Source organism: Halichoeres trimaculatus, unplaced genomic scaffold (genome assembly GCF_033239565.1).
Source record: "Halichoeres trimaculatus isolate MK-OKI-2021-1 unplaced genomic scaffold, fHalTri1.1 fHalTri1_scaffold_13, whole genome shotgun sequence".
Lineage (NCBI taxonomy): Eukaryota > Metazoa > Chordata > Actinopteri > Labriformes > Labridae > Halichoeres > Halichoeres trimaculatus.
The window spans coordinates 11,804,825-11,829,001 of NW_027437191.1; the positions used below are offsets into that span (position 1 = coordinate 11,804,825).

The following is a 24,177-nucleotide window of genomic DNA, read 5'->3' on the forward strand; positions in this document are numbered from 1 at the left end:
TTCTGATGTGACTCTCAGAAGAAGTGTTCTACAAAGATTGTGAAGATGATCACAACTTAAACAAGGATACGCTATACAACCGTATTCAAAGTTAATCTAATAATCTTTTAAAGTTGCACTTACTGAATAAAAAATAAATATGAAAACAAAACAAATAAATAAATGAAAAAGTGCATAATTAATAAATAATAAGTGAATAAAATAACTGCAACATTTCTCCTTGTTAAGCTCTAATGTGTATCTTAGTTTTACATATACATCTCTATTTAAAAAATATCTAAATGTGAATGTAAATGTTACAGCAGTCATGAAACACAGAAAAGTTTTTTTCCTTTTTGAAATCAAATTTTGAGAAATATTTTTTCCACATATATTTCTGTAATGAAATATGTAAATAAGATACGACCACTGTTACAACTCACTATAGCTCACTAGAGTTAAATCTAGATCTAGATCCAAAAATAAATATAGTTCTAAATGCTTAATTTAAATGTTAAAAATAAATTTATATGTGAATTCTAAATGCCAAATTTAATCCATGAAACATAAGGGTTGTATACAAACATTAAGTCTTGCCCAGCAATCCTTTAATACTAAAAAACGCTTGACTTTAATTATTCTTGGACTCCATCATGGTGATTTGTCAATCCCAGGTTGTTCCACCTAATAATCTTCACATCTGCTCTGTGGATTATTTGGCACAACATGGTACCATGATTTGATAAAAAAAGAAACTTCTTAATTGAAGCAGAATTAAGGACATACAATAGAAATCCTAAGCTGTAAATCGAATAACTAGGATTTACTTTAATGAAATCCTGTTAAATCCACTGATTATTCACACACGAAAGCTAAAACACTCTTGGGTTGGATGTTATTAAAAAAAAAAAAACACTGTTGGGCTAATCAAAAAATATATCATGTTTTTTTTTGTATTATAAGCACCCGGATGTTGACATTATTTTGAAAGTCTCCGCAGGAAGTTTAATGTGACTCGTGAACTTGACGTTATGGAACAGCTGAGATTACATCCCTAGCAGAGGACCGTTCATTGATTATTTCATTTCTATGATCTTTTAACCTTTGCCTGATGATGTGTGGAGTTAAATAGGACAGTGACGTGTTTACATGTGTGTTTTGAACTAGTATTTATTTTAAACGTGTGTCAGGCAACATGTTAGGACACAGAGTCTGGCCCGGCACGGCTCGGTATACAGATGTTCCAGCTGGGGGAAAAGAAAGCGTTAATGTGTCTCGGTAGTCTGGCTTAGTCCTTTGAAATTTATTATATGTATCGTTCCGTGCTTGTTAGTTATCTTGTTTGCTGTTAGACATGAGTGTGAAGGACAGAGCGGCCATCCGCCAGCAGAGCTCGGAGAATAACTCGGTCAGCAGCTCCGAGTGGGACATGGCAAACGACGTGTTTGTGTCCGGATACGACGACCCTTCGGTGGGGGACGTAGTTTCAACTGAGGGGGACCAGGACCCAGCGCAGCCTGATCTGAACCGACATCTCCCTTTGCTCCGGGCGGACTCTCACCAGCTATCCCAGGAGGAGAGTATGATGCTGGGCCTGCCTGAGGAGGAATATACCGGCTCATCCTTTCTCTCCATCGACCCAGACTACACTGAGAGTGACGGGAACGTGACCACCAAGAAGCGGATCCGCTCCAACAGCTCCCGGCACCGCGGAGAGGTCGTCACAGAGCTGGGACCAGAGGAAATCCGGTGGTTCTACAAGGAGGACAAGCGGACCTGGAAGCCTTTTGTTGGACACGATTCGTTAAAAATCGAAATTGTTCACAGGAGGTTCTGCGAACAGACTACGGGAAGGATCAGACAACCGGACCCGACCGAAGCCGAGGAGAAAGAGGCATCCCGGGCAGACGGGCAGCCAGAGAGCGGGGCGGAGGGTGGAGCTGCCCGGGCGGAGCCGGCGGTGCTCCGGGGAGGAGGACAGCGGAGCTCTGTGTCAGAGGAGGTGAAGGAGGCAGAGGAGGTCACTGTGGAGGCAGTCTGTGTCCGCGGAGGACTTTACGAGGTGGACATCCGGGAGAAGGAGTGCTACCCGGTCTACTGGAACCGTGAGTGTGACTCCAACACTTAACAATTTACCGTAACACCTGTTCGTGTCACAATAATACGATGAACACCTGAAGCCCTGAGAGTGTTCCAACGTAGAGCATCAGTCATACCTCATACTGCACTTTAACAGGAGCCTGTAGTACTGACGGGCCTCACACTGTCAGTTACTGTAAATGTGTGTGTGTGTGTGTGTGTGTGTGTGTGTGTGTGTGTGTGTGTGTGTGTGTGTGTGTGTGTGTGTGTGTGTGTGTGTGTGTGTGTCTGTCTGTCTGTCTGTCTGTCTGTCTGTCTGTCTGTGTCTGTACCATTGTCTGTATACTCTACCAATATTAACTGCCAAAAGCCCAGTCACTACTGGAACAATTCTAAATTGTTGTGCTCATTAAAGGATGTCCAGGGGTTCTACTTTATACAGTCTATGTTTCTACTTTTATGTAATCTAAAATAGGCAAACGAAACACAACAGAAATTAAAATATGCATAGAATAAAAAATCACACAGACTTGTTAATAAGCCTGTCACGATAACAAATTTTGCTAGACGATAATTTTCTATATTATTGTCAATATTATTTGGATTTTTTTTCCCCATTTTTTTCATTGATGTAATTATGATAAATGGGATAATAAAGTGAGTGCACCATATCAAAAGCAAGAAACTTTAATTTCTTAAGAGTATTTAACTGTAATTAAAAGGTCAGGATCTTTTAAATAAAATAAATAAAAGAAAAAATATAATAAATATAACAAACAAGAAAGAGAAAAAAATACAAAGAAAATGAAATGGACTCTTTTAGAAAAAAATACATATCAATGAAAAAAATAAATACTAATCAAAAACAATAAAACATAGACCCTGTCTCTAAAGAAAAAACAAAACTCCAAAAAACAACAACAATAAAAACTATAGCCTAAATAAAAGGGAGTTTATACAGTTCCTGAATTGTTTGTAACCTGTACTTTTTCCCAGTCAATCCGTACTGTCTGTCAAACATTTTTAACATTTCTGGCTTTCAACCGTATTGAAGGGCTGCATTTCTTTGGCAATGTAGCTGTCTTTGAGCGCCCACCATTTGGCGCTTTTATTTCTATTTACTTTGCCAACCAAAAGCCTCAGTAAGAGCGAACTGTCAAAGAACAAGGTTCCGCTGCACCTCCCCTTCTTCTTCTTCGTCGCCACTATTTTCAAACAAATGCGACATATCAGCTCGTTGGTGTTCATGAGCTCACACTTTGTTAATCCTGATAAAAAACAAAATATTTCCACACTGGGACTGTAGCAGGCGGCTTAAGAACCGTATCTTTCGTGCCATCACTTATATTAGCGTGTGTTTCCTCCTTACCCCTCAGGACGCTCGCTTCAGCTCTCTCCGTGTGTACGCACTAGCAGCCCAGTCTTCACCCCAAAGATCGTATTTTTGACAGATGCTCACTCCGCTATAAATCCGCTAAATCTGCTATAGAACCTATGCACCCCGATGTTAGAAAAGATAGAAGTAGTGAGCCATCTTCTCATTCAGCCTCTTTGGTCGAAAGAGTGGAGGAAAACAAACATGCATGCATGTGTCAGTTTATCGAGGCTGGCAAACTTACCGAGGACATTTTTATTTATCGTTCCGTTAATGGATTTATTGATTATCGTGACAGGCCTACTTGTTAATAAGAACTTGTGTGGTCCCTCAGAACAAGACCGGATTCCTGTGATGAGGGGTCAGTGGTTCATAGACGGGACATGGCTTCCCCTGGAGGAGGATGAGAGCGACCAAATTGAGGTGGAGCACCTTGCCCGTTTCCGGGGTCAACAGATGAGGGACACCTATGAGATGGAGGTGGTGACAACCACTGTGGACAGCAAGGATGGTGAGGTGTACCTTTTGTGTGGGTCTGTAGGTGAGCTTTTCCACAGTACAAATTCACAGAGCTTGGTCAGGTGATATCGTTCCATCTGACTGCAGCTGAAACACACCTGAGAGTGGAGGAGGAGTGTGTGTTATGGTGTATATCAGGGGACACACACACACAGACAGTGCCAGGTCTCCTGAGGATGTTACATTAATCATTCTGTAATAACTCTCTTTCTGTGTTAATGCGGTGTGTGTTTCCATGTTAATCAAAGTGTGTGTGTCTCTTAGCCATCCACAGTCTGAAACTGAGCAGGAGTCACGTGGACTGGCACAGCGTGGATGAGGTTTACCTGTACAGCGATGCCACCACCTCCAAGATTGCACGTACTGTCACACAGAAACTTGGTTTCTCTAAAGGTATGTTCAAGAACTCAAGCACAGACATAAACACTGTTTCCACTCGAACTAACTAACGTATGAGTGTCATAATACATGCTGCATCCCTTGTCTATCACTGCAAACAAACAGAATAAGCGCAGGTCAACACACAGCTGTTTACACTCAGGTATACTCCTCCTCCGTCTGTCTCCTTAGCCTCCAGCAGCGGGACACGTCTGCATCGAGGTTACGTAGAGGAAGCGGCTCCTGAGGACACGCCTCCTGAAACCACGCACATTGTCTTCGTGGTGCACGGCATTGGACAGAAGATGGACCAGGGCAGGATCATCAGGAACACGAGCATGTGAGACAGCAGGACGCTTTACTGACAGAGCAACCCTGAGAGCGACTCATAGATGAAGCAACCTTAGATTATAAAATTTATGAAACGACAGTGTCAGCATTAACAAGTAAATTGAAATAGGGTCAGAAATGAATGTCTTAGGTTTTTAAAGGGGCTGTGAGGAGTCTACCTTCTAGATATACGCCTGATCCTAATCCACACTTTAAAATGAGATTATCAGAACCAATATAGGTAATTTCGAAATGATACTTTGTAGCTTCTTTGTAGCTTCCTGATCGGGTCAAGCAAGACTGAACTGATATATGGCACGTCCAAGTCTCTATGACAACACTGACTTAGTTTAGAAGTGGGAGGAGAGATCCGTGTTTTTCTCTGCTGAAAACGATTTCTGCGATTAATTTTGTAGTGATGGTGGACACTGGAGCCTATATGTCAGACAGAAAAGGGAAAGAAGAGCAGAAGAAAGAAAAACGGGGGAGTGATACAGCCTGAACTAAAGGCTAACACACGAGCTAATCTGTTTGTGCTAATGTTCATTCCAACCCACAGTCAGCAGTTATTCTGCAGTGGTCTGTTCAAACTTTAGAGTCTATCAATAAAATGAAGAGAGAGGTTACGTTAGCTCTACTTGGTAGATGACTGGCAGGAAATAACCAGGATTCACTAACTTCACACATTACAGACACATCTCAGACCATTGGGCTGTCAGTGCTACTGTTTGCTTGTTGAGTTGTTAGCAAAGGAAACATCTTAGTTGCTGTTAGCTCTACATACAGTGGGGAAAATAATTATTGAACGCATCAGCTTTTTTCTCATCATATTTATTTCCACAGATGCAATTCAAACAAAATTTCTACCAGACATTGGTATTAACTCAAATAATCCACACATGAAAATAAATCACAATGTTCAGGTCCATGAATAATGATTATGTGGAATTAAGTACGATAACACAGGAAAAAAAAGTATTGAACACGCTAACTGAGACTCACCTAATAGTTAGTGGAGAGGCCTTTGTTTCCAATGACAGCTTCCAGAAGCTTCTTGTATGATTTAACTAATGGCCAACACTGCTCAGGTGTGATTTTGGCCCATTCCTCTTCACAGATTGTCTTTAAATCTGGAATATTCTTTGGTGCCCTCTGGTGAACCCTTTTCTTTAGTTCTTTCCACAAATGTTCAATTGGATTTAAGTCAGGTGATTGACTAGGCCATTCTAACAGATTGATTTTCTTTTTTTTGAAACCATTTGAGAGTCAACTTTGCCGTGTGCTTTGGATTGTTGTCCTGCTGGAAGGTCCAGCCACGTCTCATCTTCATCACCCTGGAGGATGGCAGCAGATTCATATCAAGAATTTCCCCATACATGGCTCCATTCATTGCTCTGTCGATTATATGAAGTTTGCCAACACCATGAGATGAGAAACAACCCCATGCCATGATGCTTCCACCTCCAAACTTCACTGTCGGTATAGTGTTTTTGGGTGATGTGCAGTGCCATTTCTCCTCCAAACATGATATGTAGTATGACAGACGAAAAGTTCAGTTTTTGGTCTCATCTGACCAGACAACATTCTCCCAGTATTCTACAGGCTTGTCAAGATGCTGTTTAGCAAACTTTAAACGAGCTTCAGCTTGCCTTTTCTTGAGGAATGGAGTCTTGCGGGCTGAGCGTCCATTGAGGCCATGGCGGTGGAGTGCATTGCCTATTGTTTTCTCTGTAACAATTGTACCTGCTGCCTCCTAGTCTTTCTGGAGCACTTTCAGGGTGGTCCTTGGCTCGTTGAGTACTTTTCTGACTATCTTTCTGACTCCCTGGTCAGAAATCTTGCAAGGAGCTCCTGTGTGTGGCCTGTTGATGGTAAGGTGGTGCTTCTTCCACTTGCGAATAATGGCCCCAACGGTGCTGACTGGAATATTCAGGTGCTTTGATAGAAGTCTGTAACCAGTTCCATTCTGATACTGAGCAACAATCAGGTTGGGAATGTCTCCAGAGAGCTTTTTACCCATCATGAGGTGTGTGGTATTTAACTGCTTGGTGAAAAAACAACCTTTTTTATAGGACCATCAATTTGCTGTAGCCCAGCTGATGTTGGTTTGCACTAATTGAAAGTTCAAATGTCTGGTAGAAATTTTGTTTGAATTGCAGCTTTGGATATAAATGTAATGAGAGAAAAGTTGACGCGTTCATTATTTATTTTACCGACTGACGTACGGGACAAACTTAAGTTTGCTTGTTGTCATAATTCAAACAATAGCACTACATAACTGTGCTAATACCTTACCTTATTATGTTGTGTCTGGTAAAAAGTTGACTTGAACAAAGAAAATTTGTTCCAAAACAAACTCACACCTGGTTAAAAGTCTCATTTTCACAACAGTGTGTGGAGACCCTCAGCCAGGAGATGCTGGGCAGTCCAATTTGCCTCTTCCAGCCCAAAAAACAGATTCTCCTCGTAGCATCTTTGACCTCATGTTATTTTGTTCCTTTCAAGTGACCTTCTAGTTAAGCTGCTGTTGCATACTCTTGCACTCTGCTGCTGTCCAGATAGAAAACAGTGACACCTTTGCACTCATTTGACAAGTCGAAACTGATATTTACTTTGTGTCAAACTGAATTTAAATAGCACCCATGTGCCAACATGTACAAGCCAAGCATGGAGGTGCAGCTCATCAGCACGTCAGCATGCGACTGTTTGTGAGAATCACCACAGACCTGTAAATGAAAAAGTTCTCCTACTTCTAAGTCTAATTAGTGTCAGCTCTGATACATAGGAGAGTCGTGACCAAGTATTGAAAAACAGTTTCTGTTAAGAATCAATCAGAAATGGTTCAATCTGTTGAACCATTGCAAATCTGTTGTTGATTCTTTACACAACACTGGAGTGGCAGGACCTTAGGTTGACTTTATGTGAAATGCCACATGCTAATCACACTCGACAGTCAGCAGCAGAATTTCCAAGACAAGGTGAAGTGATCGGAAACTTTGCTTTAGGATGCTAACAACACAAAGTGCAATTTGTTCCACACTGTGATATCGCACATTCAAACTGTTTGAAAACTTGAACAATGAAGTTTGACCCAAGCAGTCAATGAGAAATAAAAATCACTTGGCAGCCTCGTTATATCTGACGATGTAAGCTTAAATTTAAAGGAAATATGAGAGGACAAACTGTGTTTTGTTTTCTTTTGCAGGATGAGAGATGCTGCACGGAAGATGGAGGAGAAACACTTCTCTGATCGTAGCACAGAGCACGTGGAGTTCCTCCCAGTGGAGTGGAGGTCAAAGCTCTCTCTGGATGGAGGTACAACTCCAACTACAGCTGTGTTTATACACTGCTGCAGGGTAGCATGAGAGAAGTCCTGCCAGGAAAAAACCCTGACATTACATTGTCTTTTTTCTGCAGTGCATGTTGTGGTTTAGACTTTCATGGATCATTCCTGATTAATGCAGTGCGTTCTGTGTAAATATCAATGAAGGACAGATAGCGGGTCACATTCATGCCTTTTTAATGTCATCTACCATTCTTAATTTTTAATTATATTCATGAAACTGAGTCAGAGCTGAGCAATAAGGCCCAAACTGCAGTGTTTTTAATCCATAAACATCTTCTTTAACTTCTAATTTTAGCTCCTCTGCTGAGCTGTGGAGCTCTCAGTGTCAGACACGTCTCCTGGCTGCGTTCTGTGTCAGACGTTTGAATAAATGAGCCGTACTGATTTGAGGCTATAAGTCCCTTAGCTCAGACACAGGGTCACATGTCAGCACAGCAGCATGATCCAACGTCTGAAACAGTTATGAGCTGTTATAAAACATCTTCTTACTCACCTGAGACAGATTCAGCGCTACAGAGTCTGATCCCAACAAACCTCAGTGCTCGTATGTTTAGAGTGTTTAGTCTGTTGGTTAATGAATCATGTCTTTTTCCCATATCAGTACCTGACTGCCATGTGTTTATGTTTCTGTGTGTGGGTGTGTCCCTGCAGACACAGTGGACTCCATCACCCCGGACAAAGTGCGAGGGCTCAGAGACATGCTAAACAGTAGTGCCATGGACATCATGTATTACACAAGCCCGCTCTACAGAGACGAGGTAACTGAAAATACACCCCACCCCGTTAAAGACAGAGTTAATCTGGAGAGGTGTGCCAACACATGACCATCCCTTCAACCCAAACCAGGATCTGATCCAAACTGAATAAAACTGTGACAGAATTGGGCAGAAAAAGTGGTTGGATTGAGATCATGTTTTTACTCTAAGCTAGGGTCTAAATTTAGATCTGGGGTTAAACATTTACCCCTAAAAACGTCCACACCTGGGGCATTGTACTTTCCAGATGTCCAGATACTTTGGGCAGCAGGGTCTGCAAGCTGAACATTTGTAGTTGGTAGAGCACCCACAGTGTTTTTATTTACTCCTTTGTCCACATTGATATGACACTCAGCTGAGATGGACTTGGTTTTGTACCTCCTGAACAATGGTCTTCTTTGAGCCTGATAGTGTCAATGTGTCTCTGTCCGCTCCTGGTGTTACAGTTTAAAGAGTGACCCTGTAAACTGGAGATTAGTTTTATAAAAATGTAAACGTGTCAAAATCATAGACTGTGTAAAACATGGATGAAGCCTCCGGGACGTCACCCGTCTGTTCCTGAAACCGTGAAATGAAGCCAATCCATGGACTCAACAACATTCCCAATGACGCTGGCTGTGAGTTTTTCTTCCAGCAGCTACAGGGCGCCTGGTGGTCACGTGACCTGAGCTTTGCCTCTGATTGGAAAATCAAACAATCCTTATAACTTCTAAACTGCAGAGATAGAAAAATTCACTCACTGTACAGTGTGTGCTGATAGTGAAATCAGTGTTTTAGACCCAAGCCGTTTTTTGAACCAGGCTGTAAATATATTTTTAATGCCGTAAAAGTCTGTTTTTACTGCTGGGTGTGTACGTGACTTCTGGTCTTTCTGCAGCCAGCCTCAAGCGGATTCTCGACGAACAGCGACTTTTTGCACTTTTCACATAGGCTTCATTTTTACTGACCAGATGTTGCCCCTTGGTCAAAATATGCTCATCAGATAAGTACTTAATGGTTATCCAAATGATGAGAAGGAAAGTTGTCTGGCTGAAAGTTGTCAATAAACCAGGACGCTATTTAAACAGTCTGTGAGGAGTTTGAAAGTGATCTTCAAAAAGTCTCCTTTAGAAATATGCCTGACCGCAATCCACTCTCTAAAATGAGGTTATCAGCACCAATATTGCTGGTTACAAGTGATATTAGATTGCTACTTCTTAGCTTCCAGATCGGGTCATCCAGGACCAGAATGATCTACTGCATGTCTAGGTCTCTATAGCCGCATTTCCACCAAGCAGTCCGTCAAACTACATGTGGCCGAGGGCAACCAGGCTATAGCCGCCGACCACAAGGGGGCACGGCTGGCTGTGGAAACGCAAGCAAGACCAAGCTTAACCATGCCAACCCATGCCGAACCGTACTGATATGAACCGGACTGCTTGGTGGAAACGGGGCTTATGACAACACCACACTAGCTGACGAAGTTTAGTAGTGAGAAGGGATAAAACATAGAGATCTGTGTTTTTCTCTGCTGGAAATGATTTTTGTGATTATTTTTGTAGTGATGGTAGATACCATTGCATGACTGTTAGACAGAAAAAGGACAGAAGAGCAGAAGAAAGATAAACAGGAGAGTGATACAGCTCAAGCTAAAAGCTGAGTAGCCTTTAGCTCGTGCTGCATTCAGTAAAAAGTTGTCTTCAACAAAGAATATTTGTTTCAATCTGATCTCCATTTAATTCCAAAACAAACTCACACCTCGTTTAAAGTAGTTCATGGCATGAGTGGAGACTCTGGACCAGAAGGTGGCGAGGGAGTGCACTCAAAACAGATCCTCTTCATTGCATCTTTAAGCTGAAACGTGGGTTGATCTTTGCTGTCTTCATGCTTTAGAGGTCAAAGTGGTGTGGTACATCGCTGGTTGAAGCTGTTTCAGTGTTTTTGTAGCTGCTTCGACCAGCGGTGGCTTTGTTACAGAATAGTTCCAGGAACTAAAAGCAGACTCAGGTGGACTTCAGTGGACCTAGTAAAAGGCTGAGTTGAGGCAGGCTTAGAGCCTCCCTGCTAAGAGCTACAGGGTGCCTACCTGTCAGTCAATCAGCTGTGTCTCTGGTTATGTATAACTCATCAATTTAATGTCTTCTTAACAGTGAATCTTAGAAAAATCAGTTTGTGACATTAAAGTGATGAGGACCTATTTATCACCTAAGACAGAGACTGACTTTACATGTGGGCAAGAATTTACCTCACCTTAAAAAAAGAAGGTTGACAAACAAAGCTAAAACCATCTCAGCAGGGAGCGTCCATCCTGAATCAGCGTCCCTCTGAAACGCATAAATCCTTCATAATCTGATTTAATCCAACATGGCTGCTCAGCTCGCAAACATGCTCCACTGCCCAACTCAGACAACCCAGATTATTCTTCTTTATCACAGATCTATGCTGTTCATCTGTCTGTGTGCCTGTTTGCCTGTGTGTGTAGATAACCCGAGGTCTGACCCTGGAGCTGAACCGGCTCTACTCGCTCTTCTGCTCGAGGAACCCAGACTTTGAGAAGAATGGGAAGGTGTCGATCGTGTCTCACTCTCTGGGCTGCGTCATCACCTTCGATATCATGACTGGCTGGGACCCTGTTCGCTTTCATCATCAGGAAGCGCCTGATCCTGAGGAAACGAAGGCTCGATGGCCGGATGAGCAGGAGCGCCAGCTGCAGGAGGAGCTGAGGCTCACACACCTGCGGTGAGGAAACTGTGACAGTGAGGGAAACCTCCCTCAAACCTTCAACTGTGTTTTTTTTCCCCAGAGGGGATTTTAACATAATTCTTCACTCATTTGGATTTTGTTCCCCTTGAAATGGAGCTGTTTACCTGCACAGACCATTCCTTCATTTCTTCTTGATGTATCCTTGAATTTGGAGTCTCCATTTAAGTAACTGAAGGATTAATCTACAGTTGTACAGTTTCATTTAGCAAACGCTTTTGTCCCAGGCGACATACGACATAAGCAAGAGTTTAGAAAGAAGGAAAACCTAGTTAGTACAACGACAGTGCTACAAGTTATTCGGCTGGAGGTGCTGCTATTGATTGCAGGGGGGGGGGGGGGGGGTCACAAGCCAACAAACCACAATTAATTGCTACAACAGTATACTTCAACCTTCAACAAAATTCAGAAATAGTGCTGAAGTCTTAGACCTTCTGACTCATTCTACCCCTGAGGACAAAGAGGAGAAGGGTCAGATTAAGTCCACAAGTGTTCCCTAAACAGAAGAGTTTTCAGACATCTCTTCAAGTAGAAAAGGACTCTTTGGATCGTAGAGAGTTAGGTAATTCATTCCATCATTTGGGAACAACAGAGAAGAGTCTGGCTAGTGATTTGGAGCCACGCTGAGCTGGGAACACCAGGCGTCTTTCACAAGCAGTGTGTAGTGGGTGAGAGGGAGTGTAGACCTGGATGAGGGTCCCCAGGTAGGCAGGAGAAGTTGTTGTCAATGTTTTGTAAGCCAGAAGAGGAGCTTGAATTTGATTCGAGCTGCTACTGGAAGCCAGTGAGGAGAGATTAACAGTGGGGTGACATGTGCTGTTTTGGTGTGGTTAAAGACCAGACATGCTGCTGTATTCTGGGTAATCTGCAGAGGTTTAAATGTACAAGCAGGGAGGCTTGCTAGGAAGGAATTGCAGTAGTCGATGTGTGAAATCACAAGGGCCTGAACCAGAAGCTGTGTGGCCTGTTGTGTCAGGTAGGGTCTGATCCTCCTGATGTTATAGAGGGCATATCGGCAAAACCGTGAAATTGAGGTCACATGAACCTTAAAGGTCAGCTGGTCGTCAATCGTGACACCCAGATTTCTGGCAGAGTTTGTGGCCAGTTGATTGGAATCAAGCAGGACACTGATCTGTGGTTGAACCGAGGGACAAGCAGGAAGGACAATGAGATCAGTTTTGGAAAGATTTCAGATCCTCATCCATGAGGAGAAATCAGCCAGACACGCTGATAGCCAAGCCGAGACGGGTGTATCATCAGGAGGAAAAGACAGGAAAAGCTGAGTGTCGTCTGCATAGCAGTAGTATGATCTTCCTAACCGTGATGTTGTTCACAGTATTTGTTTCATTTTCTGCCCCTGATCTGTGTCTGATGTGACCCCTGTAGACTGAGGGATCTGGAGGATCAGTTCCAGGGTCTGCAGACCTCTTCCTGTGTCGCAGTGCCAGCTCTCAAGTTCAAGGTAAAACTATTTGGGAGTGTTGTCATCAGTTTTTACACTCACTCTCTGTTCACCATCACTTTTCTGAACCAAACTGAACACTAAATGTAAAGAGTGTTACCTACTTTTAATGTTTACAAAGTTCCAACAAAATGATAAAACACTTTAGAAACAGACTCACAGAAAGACCCAGTCCTGTCTGACGTGTTCACTCTGCTCTCTGAGCTGCAGGTCGAAAACTTCTTCTGCATGGGATCTCCTCTGGCGGTGTTCCTCGCTCTAAGGGGGATCAGACCTGGGAACAACGGAGTTCAAGACCACATCCTCCCAACGTCTATCTGCAAACGCCTTTTCAACATCTTCCACCCCACAGACCCCGTGGTGAGCCACAGAAAAAGAAAACACAGATGAATAACTTTCTTTGTATCCCACGTTCAATAACGAAGCTGTAGGAAAATTGATTATTTAAACTGTACAGAAACCATCTGACACAATAATGTGTGTGTGATGGTGTTTGTGTGTTTGTGTTTCAGGCTTACAGACTGGAGCCTCTGATCTTGAAGCACTACAGTAACATCTCTCCTGTTCAGATTCACTGGTAAGAAACAGCGGATTATCACGCTTATTTAAATGTGCAGAGAAAACTATCTGTTTGTGACACCTTTGACAAGAATCACTTGTGTTTTCCTGTGATAAAGACTCCATTTCCCATGAGCACCATCACCCTCCTCCATTAAGATGTGACTCTTCCCAAGTGCTGTGTCCCAAATCACGCTTTTTTTTTTGTCAGTACACTTACATGAAGTGCACTTTGTACACTCTGCACTCATTATTTGAACAGAGCACGAAATCACAAAGGGTTGTGTTGTCCCAAATCAAACATTGTGGAAACTATGATCACATTTCACATCCGCTCAGGGTACCGTATTAGGTACTTTTATAGGTACCGACCAAATTCTGTCAAAAGTACCAGGTACTGATTCACGTAAAATCAAAAGGCACCATGTTTATGTACCTATGCATCCTTGTGACTGTGAGGGAGTGGAAGAGTAGGCAATTTTCCATGCTGGACATGAACATAGCATTATTAGCTTACATATTGAAGAATGAATATGTTAAATTGAAAAGAATTTACATTTCATTATTAAACAAATTGGTACCACATAAACACAAAAGTACCGGAAATTGGTACCGATGAGTTCCGATGAGTACCGATACCAATTGCCAGGTACCGGGAATCAGTACCTTATTTGTTTCAAATGTGAAAGGTACCCATCCCTATCACAGGTGTTCTCCTGCTTTTCACTGATTACATCCATCAACCACTGTTTGATCTGTTCCAACCCCTTACTCTACGTAGCCAATATGGTGACCATTGAGGGTAAGAGGTGTCCATTGTTCCACACTCAACTTTCTGACTGTTTTTGGGTGCGCCAGCTGAGAAATCAAAGTGCACTGAGTTTTTTCATACTCGCAGTGTGACAGTATGGAAGTGCAGATCTTCTTTTTAAAACTACTTTTCTTTGTTTGAGACAACTTTTCCCAGGATGCAAAGCGACAAGGTAATATATTCAGTTGTAGTTGCACAGCACATTGTCTGAAACTTGACAGGAGTCAAACTTTGAGAACTCAGTTTGAAGTTTAGTGTCCATAGGGTGTGCAGACTATCTGTTCAGTGTTACTCCACTGCCTGGTGCTCTGAGACTGTAACGTTAGTGAATCCTGTTTATGTCCTACCAGTGCTCATCTACCAACTCCAACCTCACCAAGCAGAGCTAATGTAACCTCACTCTTCATTTTATTGATAGACTCAAGTTTGAACAGAGCACTGCAGAATAACTGCTGACTGTGGGTTGAAATGAACATTAATACAAAGCGTTTAGCTCGTGCTCTATCACTCTCCTGTTTAGTTTTCTTCTGCTTTTCTGTCCTTTTTCTTGTTGATAGTACAGCTCCAGTATCTTCCAATACTACAAAATAAATCAAGAAAAGAAGGACAGATCTTTCTTCCCATGGCTCAACTTTGTTGCTTGGTGTGGTGTAATCAAAGGGACTTTTGGGGTGCTGGTATAGCCTGATGCAGTGATTCTCAAACTTTTTTTAGTGATGTACCCCCTATTATTATTATTTTTTTTTTTTTTCCGCCAAGTACCCCCTAACATACACAAAGCAGTTTTGGTTGGGGAAAAAAAGACCTAAAACACAGTGCTATACTATTTGTGTCTGCTGGATACAATATTCCACTTATGAACTTAAAATTATATAGGAGTCAAACATTGATCAAATAATTGTTGTTGAATTGAATTGAATTTTGCTTGGTTGCTATTTTTTCAATATACGTTTTTGAATCTTGCGTACCCCCTGGAGTGCCCTCACGTACTCCCATTTGAGAACCACTGGCCTAGTGGTCTAGGTTGCGTGCACCATGAGACAAGCCCTTTAATGGACGGTATGGGTTTGAGTCTAGCCTGGGGTGCCTTCCCCAAATCACTGTCCACTCTTGCTCTGTTTCCTGTTCATTCCACTGTCCTATCTTTGCTTATCAAAGGCATTAAAAAAATTAGGGGGACCTTCAGTCTACTTGCTGTAAATAGATTATTTTTCTCAAGGGAAAATCCAACTCAACCAAAGATACAGAGAAATAGGATTTAGAAACAACCAATTTTGGCCACTGATGATCTCATTTCAAACTGTGGCTCATAAACAGACAAAATATTAAAGCCCAATTTTTTTAATAAAGCACTCAGAGAGCACAGACCCCCGCCAAACATACTGTGATTGTCACCAACACTTTAGTCCTACTTTAATGTTATACTCCCTTTCAGCAGACTGTCTGCTACAATTTGGTGTTAGTTGCAGGTTTGTACGATAATTTGTTACCTTACAGTGTTGAAATTATATTGACCCAGTACATATTTCATATTCCAGATCTTAGTATCCAGATTATTGCCAGGATCTGGATGGTACTTTAACATCTGTCAGAAATTATGGTGACCTTGTCTTGTATTGTTTGGAAATCAATTCAACCATTTATGGTGGAGTTATATACACATATGGTGAGAACAGCCCTATCTCATAATACAGAATCCTTTAAAAAAGTCCTGGATTCAGACAGTGATCGGGATCAGCTCCAAAATTTAATCAGTTCTTCCTTATCCCATTTTGAACATTTCCTGAAAATTTCATTGAGATCGGTTAGTTACATTTTGAGTTATGTTGTTCACAGTCAAACAAACATACTCTCCCAAAAACATAACCTCCATGGCAAAGGAAATAAAAATGAGAAATCAATTACATAAAAACAACAAACAGCAGATGTGGTCAAGCTTCAATTTCTTTACACTGATGAAAAATATGCTTTTGACTGAAGGATGATGTCATGTCATGTGATGTCTGCAGGTACAACACCACGAGCCCCACGCCGTACGATCAGATCAGACCCACGCTGCTCAACCTGCCCAAAGAGACGGCCTCAGTGTCCGACTCTGAGAGCATCCCTAGCCCCTGCACCTCCCCTCCTCAGGCCCGACGGCACTATGGAGAGTCCATCACCAGCCTGGGCAAGGCCAGCATCATGGGTGAGGAAGGAGGAAGAAGGGTAGAGTTCAAGAAATCAGTGCAAGCAACAATATATCTGAGTATAAGCAGATAGTTGGAGCATGAAGGCAGGATTATTTTCAGTGTGAGGGCTGAGTGTGAAGGGTCAGCATTTCCAAATGTAGCAGCTGAATCAATACGTCTTTGCCTACACTCTGGAATAAACAGAGGAAATAAACCTCAGAGCAAATCAAACTTTGCAGCCTCACAGCCTCTCACTCAGTGAGTCCTGATCAGAGCGCAGAGAAACAGGAGCTGCTGGCTCGGCTCATATTGTAGCAAGGCAAGCAGTGTGTAGTGAGCACGCTCCAAACAGATCAATAGAAGCAATTAGCTGCTGTCTGCAGGGCTCATCTGATGTTACTTTCCTTTGGGCATTAGAAGTACAGGCCAAAATAAACTGATGATGGACATTTCATCATGTCATAACTCGTCATATTACTGCGCTAATGTTTGGTCCTGATATCCTGATCCACTCCAGACCAAACAGATCTCCTCAGACAGGTTTTAATCAGGAGCCTGACCTCTTCACTGCTGTTCAAGTCTCAACACCTACTGTCAGTGTGTTTAAGATGGATTTAACGACCACTCTCTCTCTTTGAGCTCAATCTTTTCTTTATTTATTTTTAATCTTTTTTCATCTTTAATTTTATATAATTCTGAACACATTCAAACCTGCAGCCCAAAGTGCCTCACAGAAGAACAGAGACAAGAAATAACAGCAACAGGTGGAAAGAGTCATAAAAAAGTACAATCAGTTTAAATTGATTCAATAAATATCATAAAATAAAAGAATAAATTAAAAAAAATTGAACTTAAATGAAATGTCAAATGAAAAGTTAAAAAAGAGTAACAAAATAAGAAAAAATGACAATACTTAAAATGAATAAAAAAAGGTGATTTGAAATAAAAATTAATCAATTGAATTAAGATAAAATAAAAATAAATAAAATGAAATTAATTTAATTAAATTCAAATAATTTGGTTAAATGACAGACATTCAAATGAAAACTTGTACAATAATAATAATAATAATAATAATAATAATAATAATAATAATAATAATAATAATAATAATAAATGAACTTAAATAAAATTTTATTAATTAAAGGTGGAAACAATTCTGCAAAATAACTTGCTGAAATTGATTGTAAATAAAAAAAAATTGGAAAAAATGTTACATTAGTAAAAGAAAAAAAAAGTAGAAACCTACCAGCTGAATGTTACTGATTGGCGGAGCCCTCAGTAGCATCACACACAGCTGTGATTGAACTGGTTTAATAACTTCCTTGTTATGGTGTATTGTAACCCCCTCAGGTGCTGCCAGCCTAGGAAAAGGAATAGGAGGAATCCTCTTTTCCCGCTTCTCCCGCTCCAGCGGTCAGGTCGGCGGTGTGGAGGAGGAGCCGTCAGATTGTGAGGGCGGAGCCTCTGAAGTGGAAAATGTGGCATCAGGAGAGGAAGGAGGAGTGGAGGGAGAGAGTGAGGAGAAAGTGGATGAGGAGAGGAGGGAGGTGGAGTCTGCCATGTCTCAGTCCACCTCAGCTGTCATGGACAACACGGCATGTGAGTTCACCTGAGACTAAACAGAGCTCGTCACGTCCAGGAAATGTGTCAAACTGAATTTAAACTCAGGACACTTGATAAAGTTTCCTTCCTGTTTTTCTGTGTTCCAGTGGAGCTGGAGAAACGCATCGACTTTGAGCTGAGAGAAGGTTTGGTGGAGAGCCGCTACTGGTCAGCAGTGACCTCACACACAGCCTACTGGTGCTCCTACGACGTGGCTCTGTTCCTGCTCACCTTCATGTACCGACCGCAAGAACCTGCTGAACCTGCAGAGGATAGCGGTGACACGTCCAAACAGGAGGGGACACGTTTAGCATGACGCAGACAGACTTTAGATCAAGAAAATGTGTTGGATAATGAAAAAAAAGACACATCATGACACAAAAGACATGAACATAAGACAGATTTGTCAAACATGAAGAGACATATCATAAAAAAGACACGTCGCAACAGGACAGGCCACGTACATCGAGAAAAGACTTTAAAGCATGTTATGAAAACAAGACAGGTGAAAGTAACAGAATGAACGGTAACTTACAAAAAGAGACAAATCAAGAAAAGATCGGTTTTATAACATGAACAGACAATATGTTTGCATCTGGAGCAGGCAGATTAAAAATCCAAAACAAACTCGATATATATCGAGAGTAGACAATCATAAAAGAAGAGACACATTAGACTAGGTAAGGACACATCATGACGAGAGACGGACGTTTTTTCTATACAGGAAAAATATCAATAACAAGAACATAAATCATTAAAAATGTACATATCACAGCGATACTGACACATAAAACCCAGCTACTGACAACCAAAGACACCAAACACAAATCTGACACAACAAACAAGACGTGCTGTTACCAGAGCTGTCACGGCAACATGTTGGTGTCGTTCAATCAATGTTCAGTGGTCACAGAGCAGAAATTTAGTTCGATGCTGTTCTTAATGATCGAGGAAAGCAAACAAGACCATCAGACTGACAGGTTTTTTAAAGCAATAGTTACATCTAATGACACATTTGACTGTTGGAAGAAAGCAGGGGGAGAGTTTCTACCTAGCTATGAGATATTTATTTTTGTCCTGTTTGGGCGCCGAAGTAAAACACAAGCAGGTAGTTCCACCGTGGCTTTAATTACAGAGAAAACAACATGTTAAAGAGGGGGTCTGACTAAAACACTTCAAATCGAATAGAATAGAAAAAAAATGTACTATAATAAGACTGTAGGGAAATTCAGGGTCAGAGTAGCAATACAAGAAACTGTATAGTGCAAAAAAAAGGACCTGTTACACTTCAACGTTTTATCTGAAAGTGCTAAAACACAGTAAAAAAAAAAATCTGCATTTACACGGAAACGCTGAGGGACTGAAATGTTGTAGTAAGCATGCCAGGCCTGTAGGGGGTGCTATAACTCTCTTGTCCAGAAGCAGCTTTTGGGAGATCACCAAAGTAGAGTTAAGCTGATCATCTGGTGTATTGGTGAATGCTAAGAACAGAAGTGGAGCAACAGATGCACATTTTGTTAAAGGACAGTCAGCAGATGCAGCAGATTGAGCAGCACAAGAACACAGTAGTTCACGACGATCGTAACAACAGTACTGTTGTCCTGTTGTATGCGCTCGTGAAATGGAGCGTGAGCATTTCCACTGAAAATGCCGGCTAACTGTTTACACGACAACGGTGTTGGCAGTGTTTCCGAAAAATTCCACTCTGGAGGCTGTTTTCAGAAGTTTGCGTTTTAGGTCGGCTGAAACGCCATTTCTGTAGAAACGCGAGGCTGAAACGCATCAAAGCTTTTGCATTTCACCCTAAAACAGTTGTCATGTAAACGTCTTCTAACAATATATAAATAGGACAATATAGACAGCTTGGCCATCATCTCCTCTCGGTACAGTGTGCATTTTGTGGCTTTCCACTGACTTATCCCGGGACAGATCCCCAAATAAGTGAGACGAGCCATCCCACTTTTTGGGACCCTTTTGTATGGGTGCCAGACTGAACCAATCCGCTCTTGGAAGGTGGAACACAACACTGCAGACTGTTGATTGGTTGGAAGAATCGTCACTCACCGTGTGACAGCGGCTGCATTTCTCCTGGCGGCACACAGACTTCTCTGAAACAAAGTTTGATTGCACTTCGTATCAAAGAGCTACATGCCAATCATAGAGAGGACAAAATGCTGCATGTCTTCCATCTGTGCTCTTTGTTTACTGTGTCACGTTTGCTTTGTTGGATTTATTAGCAAAGTAAACTGTGTCGCGCTGCTATGGCGTCCCGCTATTATTTAACAGCTGCGGCTTTCGGCATCTGGCTTACACGCCGCCTACCACGAGAGGGCACAGTTTGCTGTAGAAACGCAAACGGGATCAGGCTTAACTGTACCAAACTGTGCCAAACCGTACTGAACCGAACCGAACTGCTTGGTGAAAACGCGGCTACAGACTGTAAAAAAATGGACGCCGTGTTGCTCGGCTTGAAGTGAGGTCGCCACAAAAACTGCTCCCCCTGGTGGCTGGCTGCAGTATAGGTCAAAAATCTGACTCTCCAGCCATACCAGATGGGCTGTGGTCAAACTTTAAAAAATGTATACATCTCTTAGAAATGTTAATCACGTCTGATCGCTGTGGTGATTTGAAGATACCAGTTGGTTGCCTTGTATCCAAGTCCTCTTTTTCCTGAAGAGTTTTGTTTTCATTAGTTATAAGAGGTTGAAAACACAGTTTTACACCACATTTAACAATGATTGAGAGCTGATGTTATGTTTTTTTTTTTTTTTTTTTTTTGGGGGGGGGGGGGGGGGGGGGGGGGGGGACTTTAAAATATTTCGAAGGGAGAGTCCAGAAGTGATTAGACTCTCAAAAGAAAAAAAACAAATTTTTGTCAACCGGCTCCACTCAGATTCTCCCAGAATCCCCCACAGTCTCTAATGCGCAGACTCTGGCTGCGCAACACCTACCAATGGCTGCGCCTGTGACAGGGGGTATTTTGGCTTCAAAACCATACAATAATAAATGGCGGAGCCACGCTGTCCACTCTATATACAGTCTATGGTTAGCATAGCTAGCTACTCCACCTTATTGGAGATAGATCTTACTTTCCCAATAACGATGGATGGATGGATGGATGGAAGGACACGTCGATGCCGTGTCTTCTTTGCACACTACAGCACCAACATATTGTCCTTGCATCCTTCCCCTCAGCTTGCAGGGAACTTTGGTCCTAGCCTAAGTTAGCATGGACATATTACAGGCTGCTAACAACTAAAATCTTGTGCGTAAACAATACGACCACGGAAACACATAGGATCTCTGGAAACATACAGGAACAGAAAAAGGAAAAAACACCACTGCACCAGTTTGGTGTCAATGGCCAACAAATGAGCCATAAAAAGGAATGACCAGCTCCATGTACAAAGATAAGTGAAAATGTTAGAAAAAGTCCCTGCTCCCTCTGGAGACCTAGAGGCCGACCTCAGTGTTTAAGGCCTGTGCTTTGTAAAGATCTCATGAAGTTCTTTTAATTTTTTTTGGCTGTTTTTTTAATTTTTAGAGGGTTATGATCAGTGTACAGACAGATTCAGGGATTTCTTTAAAATATGAGTATGTAAAGGTTTAAAAATCTACAGACATTCAGTTTGAACATCCAGCACTGTTACTTCATATGTTCATATGTTCAATGTTTACAGAGCGAGGAAGCAGAATACCCCCTCTTTAAAGAAAACACAGACCAAACAGAGTCAAAATTATGATTCATTGATGTCCAAAATTGGTTTAAAGTTACTAATTTTTGATACCCTGACAGCTCCAGTAACAGCACAGATACATCATTACACATGAACAGAAGTGTTGTAACAACAAAAACACTTAATGACAAAGATTTGAACCAACACATTTTTAAAGACAGACCACTTTTAACACAAATACTGACATGTAATGAAAAGAGAACAGTCATTATTTCTGCCACAGATGCATCACATGCCTTTAAGCATTTAAACTCCTCCCTGTTTACACTTTGACCTCCATGTGACCTTTGCACCCGACTGAGCAGACACAAACTGATCTGAGATCTGTCCTCTGAGACGAGCCCCGAGCCTGTCGTCTGTCCTCTCCATCAGCTGATCCCTGCTGTGATCAGCTGTTTCTTGCAGTGATTGAAGCCCTCGACCGTCTGACTCAAACTGTAGCAAAAAGCCTCAGTGCTCTTTCATCGTCTGACCTCCTCGTTGTCCTGACAGTTTTGTTCTTTTGATGCCTCAGATGACAGGAGGTTGTCCTCGGAGATGGTCAACAGAGACACACAGAGACTCTTAAACCCTGAGCACAGTATGGGATTACACCTCTGGGGGGCAGCACAGAGCCTTGATATCACTGTGATCGTGCAGGGTGTGTGGTTTTTCAGCTCACAGGTTGTGTTCACATGTGTTAGATCAGTGTGAAATATGATGCAGAGTGAGGGTCCAGCCCTGTCAGACAAGTCTTTCCTGGAACAGAACAGAAAACCATGCGGACTCCTCCTCTCTGTGGAGCGTTGGTGTAAAGAAAGAGGAGGTGTCACGATCATCTGTGGACCGTTCGGGACTCAGTGTCAGAAACCACAGCATTGTGCCAAGAACAGACTACGTCTTTTACATGTTAGTTCAGACGTGTTGCAGAGCTAACAGTCAGCATGTTTTAATCACAGTGACCTGAATAATAATATCCTGAAGATAAACACAGCCACAGTGCCAAAACTAGAAACTTATATTCTTAAAATGTTTTTTTTTTTCTTTTTTTTTTTACCTCTTAGACTTTCCTGTACATCCAATTTAATTCTGTAATCCAGATTTACTTTTTTTCACACAGGAAGAACAGCTGAGCGTCTGAACTGTTTCCTGGTGTTGTGTTGGCACATTGATGTCCTGAGAGAGAGTTAGCAACATTAGCATAGTTAGCTCAAAGAGGACTGAAGGACAAGAGATTGCTTCAAAACACAGATTACACAATCCTCAGTGTAAAGTCAAAAACAAACCCAGAGAAAAGCAAATAGTATGAACTCCCAGCCCGTTTCTTTCCACAGCATGAATGATTCCCATCAGCCACCATGATTCTGCTGTTTGTACAGAGGTGACTGTTAAGCCCCGCCCCTCTCTGTCGCCGTGGCGTCGCTCTTCATAAACAGAGAGTGGACTGTTTTCTCCATGTGTCTGTAAACCAGGCAGGATGCTCATAAAGACAGAGTGATATCAAAGTATTCTTTTTACACTTCTGTTCTGATCTCAAGCTTTTATAAGGAATTAAAGCCACACGGGGCCCACTCAAAGCATGATGGGATATGTGCCATGTACGGAGCTGAGGATGAAAGAAGCTTTTACTTTCTGTCAGTGTTTTCACGTGTGCTCTGTGTTGTGTGTTCCCCTCCGTCCGTTTGTTTCTTAGAGGCTTTGAAAAAAGTGAAGTCATGGTGTGAAAACTGTAATCCAAACAACTACAGTACCCAGATCTCTGGAAAATGTTCATATAAAACAATTGTGCAGCAATTATTTTATGTTTTTTTGTGTGGGAAATGTTTCATACGTGACATTTTTTGTATTTTTATTTTAATGTGTATTTGTTTAACTTTATGTTTACATTCTGTCCTGATGAACTGAATGATTGGCTCACAGGCCCAGGGCAGACACTTTCTGTTTTCTGTTTTTGTCGTTCATAACCTGTTTTTCATTGTTATATCACTTTCAGGATGTTAAAATGACTTGATATTATTTAAAACGTGCTTCAAAAATAAATTTCCTGGCTCATCTTTAATAATCACAGACTTAAGAAGTGATCTGGGAATAGTCTCACTTTTATAACTTTAATACAATTTAAACTTAGATAATCCCTCCAATATTTGTTATTCCTTAACACTCTTTTTCGGTGTCCCTGTCTTTCTGTGTCTGTTTTGTGTCCCTGAGAAACTCACATCTTTCGTGGCTTCGCTGTTTCATGCTTATCCATCATTACCTTTAAGACAGTAGTAGTAGTAGTAGTAGTAGTAGTAGAAGTAGTAGTAGTAAAGTTTATTAAGGACAAAATTATAGTACTAAAAATACAGTAATTA

The 24,177-nt window shown here is 41.7% G+C and overlaps 1 protein-coding gene across 1 annotated transcript; it reads left to right on the forward strand.

Moving 5' to 3' along the window:
• Positions 1 to 1,007: 1,007 nt before the first annotated feature.
• Positions 1,008 to 20,847, forward strand: ddhd1b (DDHD domain containing 1b). Its single transcript, XM_074684565.1, has 13 exons — positions 1,008 to 2,084; positions 3,768 to 3,944; positions 4,217 to 4,345; positions 4,523 to 4,670; positions 7,866 to 7,975; positions 8,658 to 8,764; positions 11,223 to 11,479; positions 12,887 to 12,962; positions 13,173 to 13,322; positions 13,475 to 13,539; positions 16,341 to 16,519; positions 17,856 to 18,104; positions 18,215 to 20,847. Exons 1-13 carry the CDS (start codon positions 1,334 to 1,336, stop codon positions 18,421 to 18,423), a joined length of 2,607 nt encoding a protein of 868 aa, XP_074540666.1. The 5' UTR covers positions 1,008 to 1,333; the 3' UTR covers positions 18,424 to 20,847.
• The last annotated feature ends 3,330 nt before the right edge of the window (positions 20,848 to 24,177 follow it).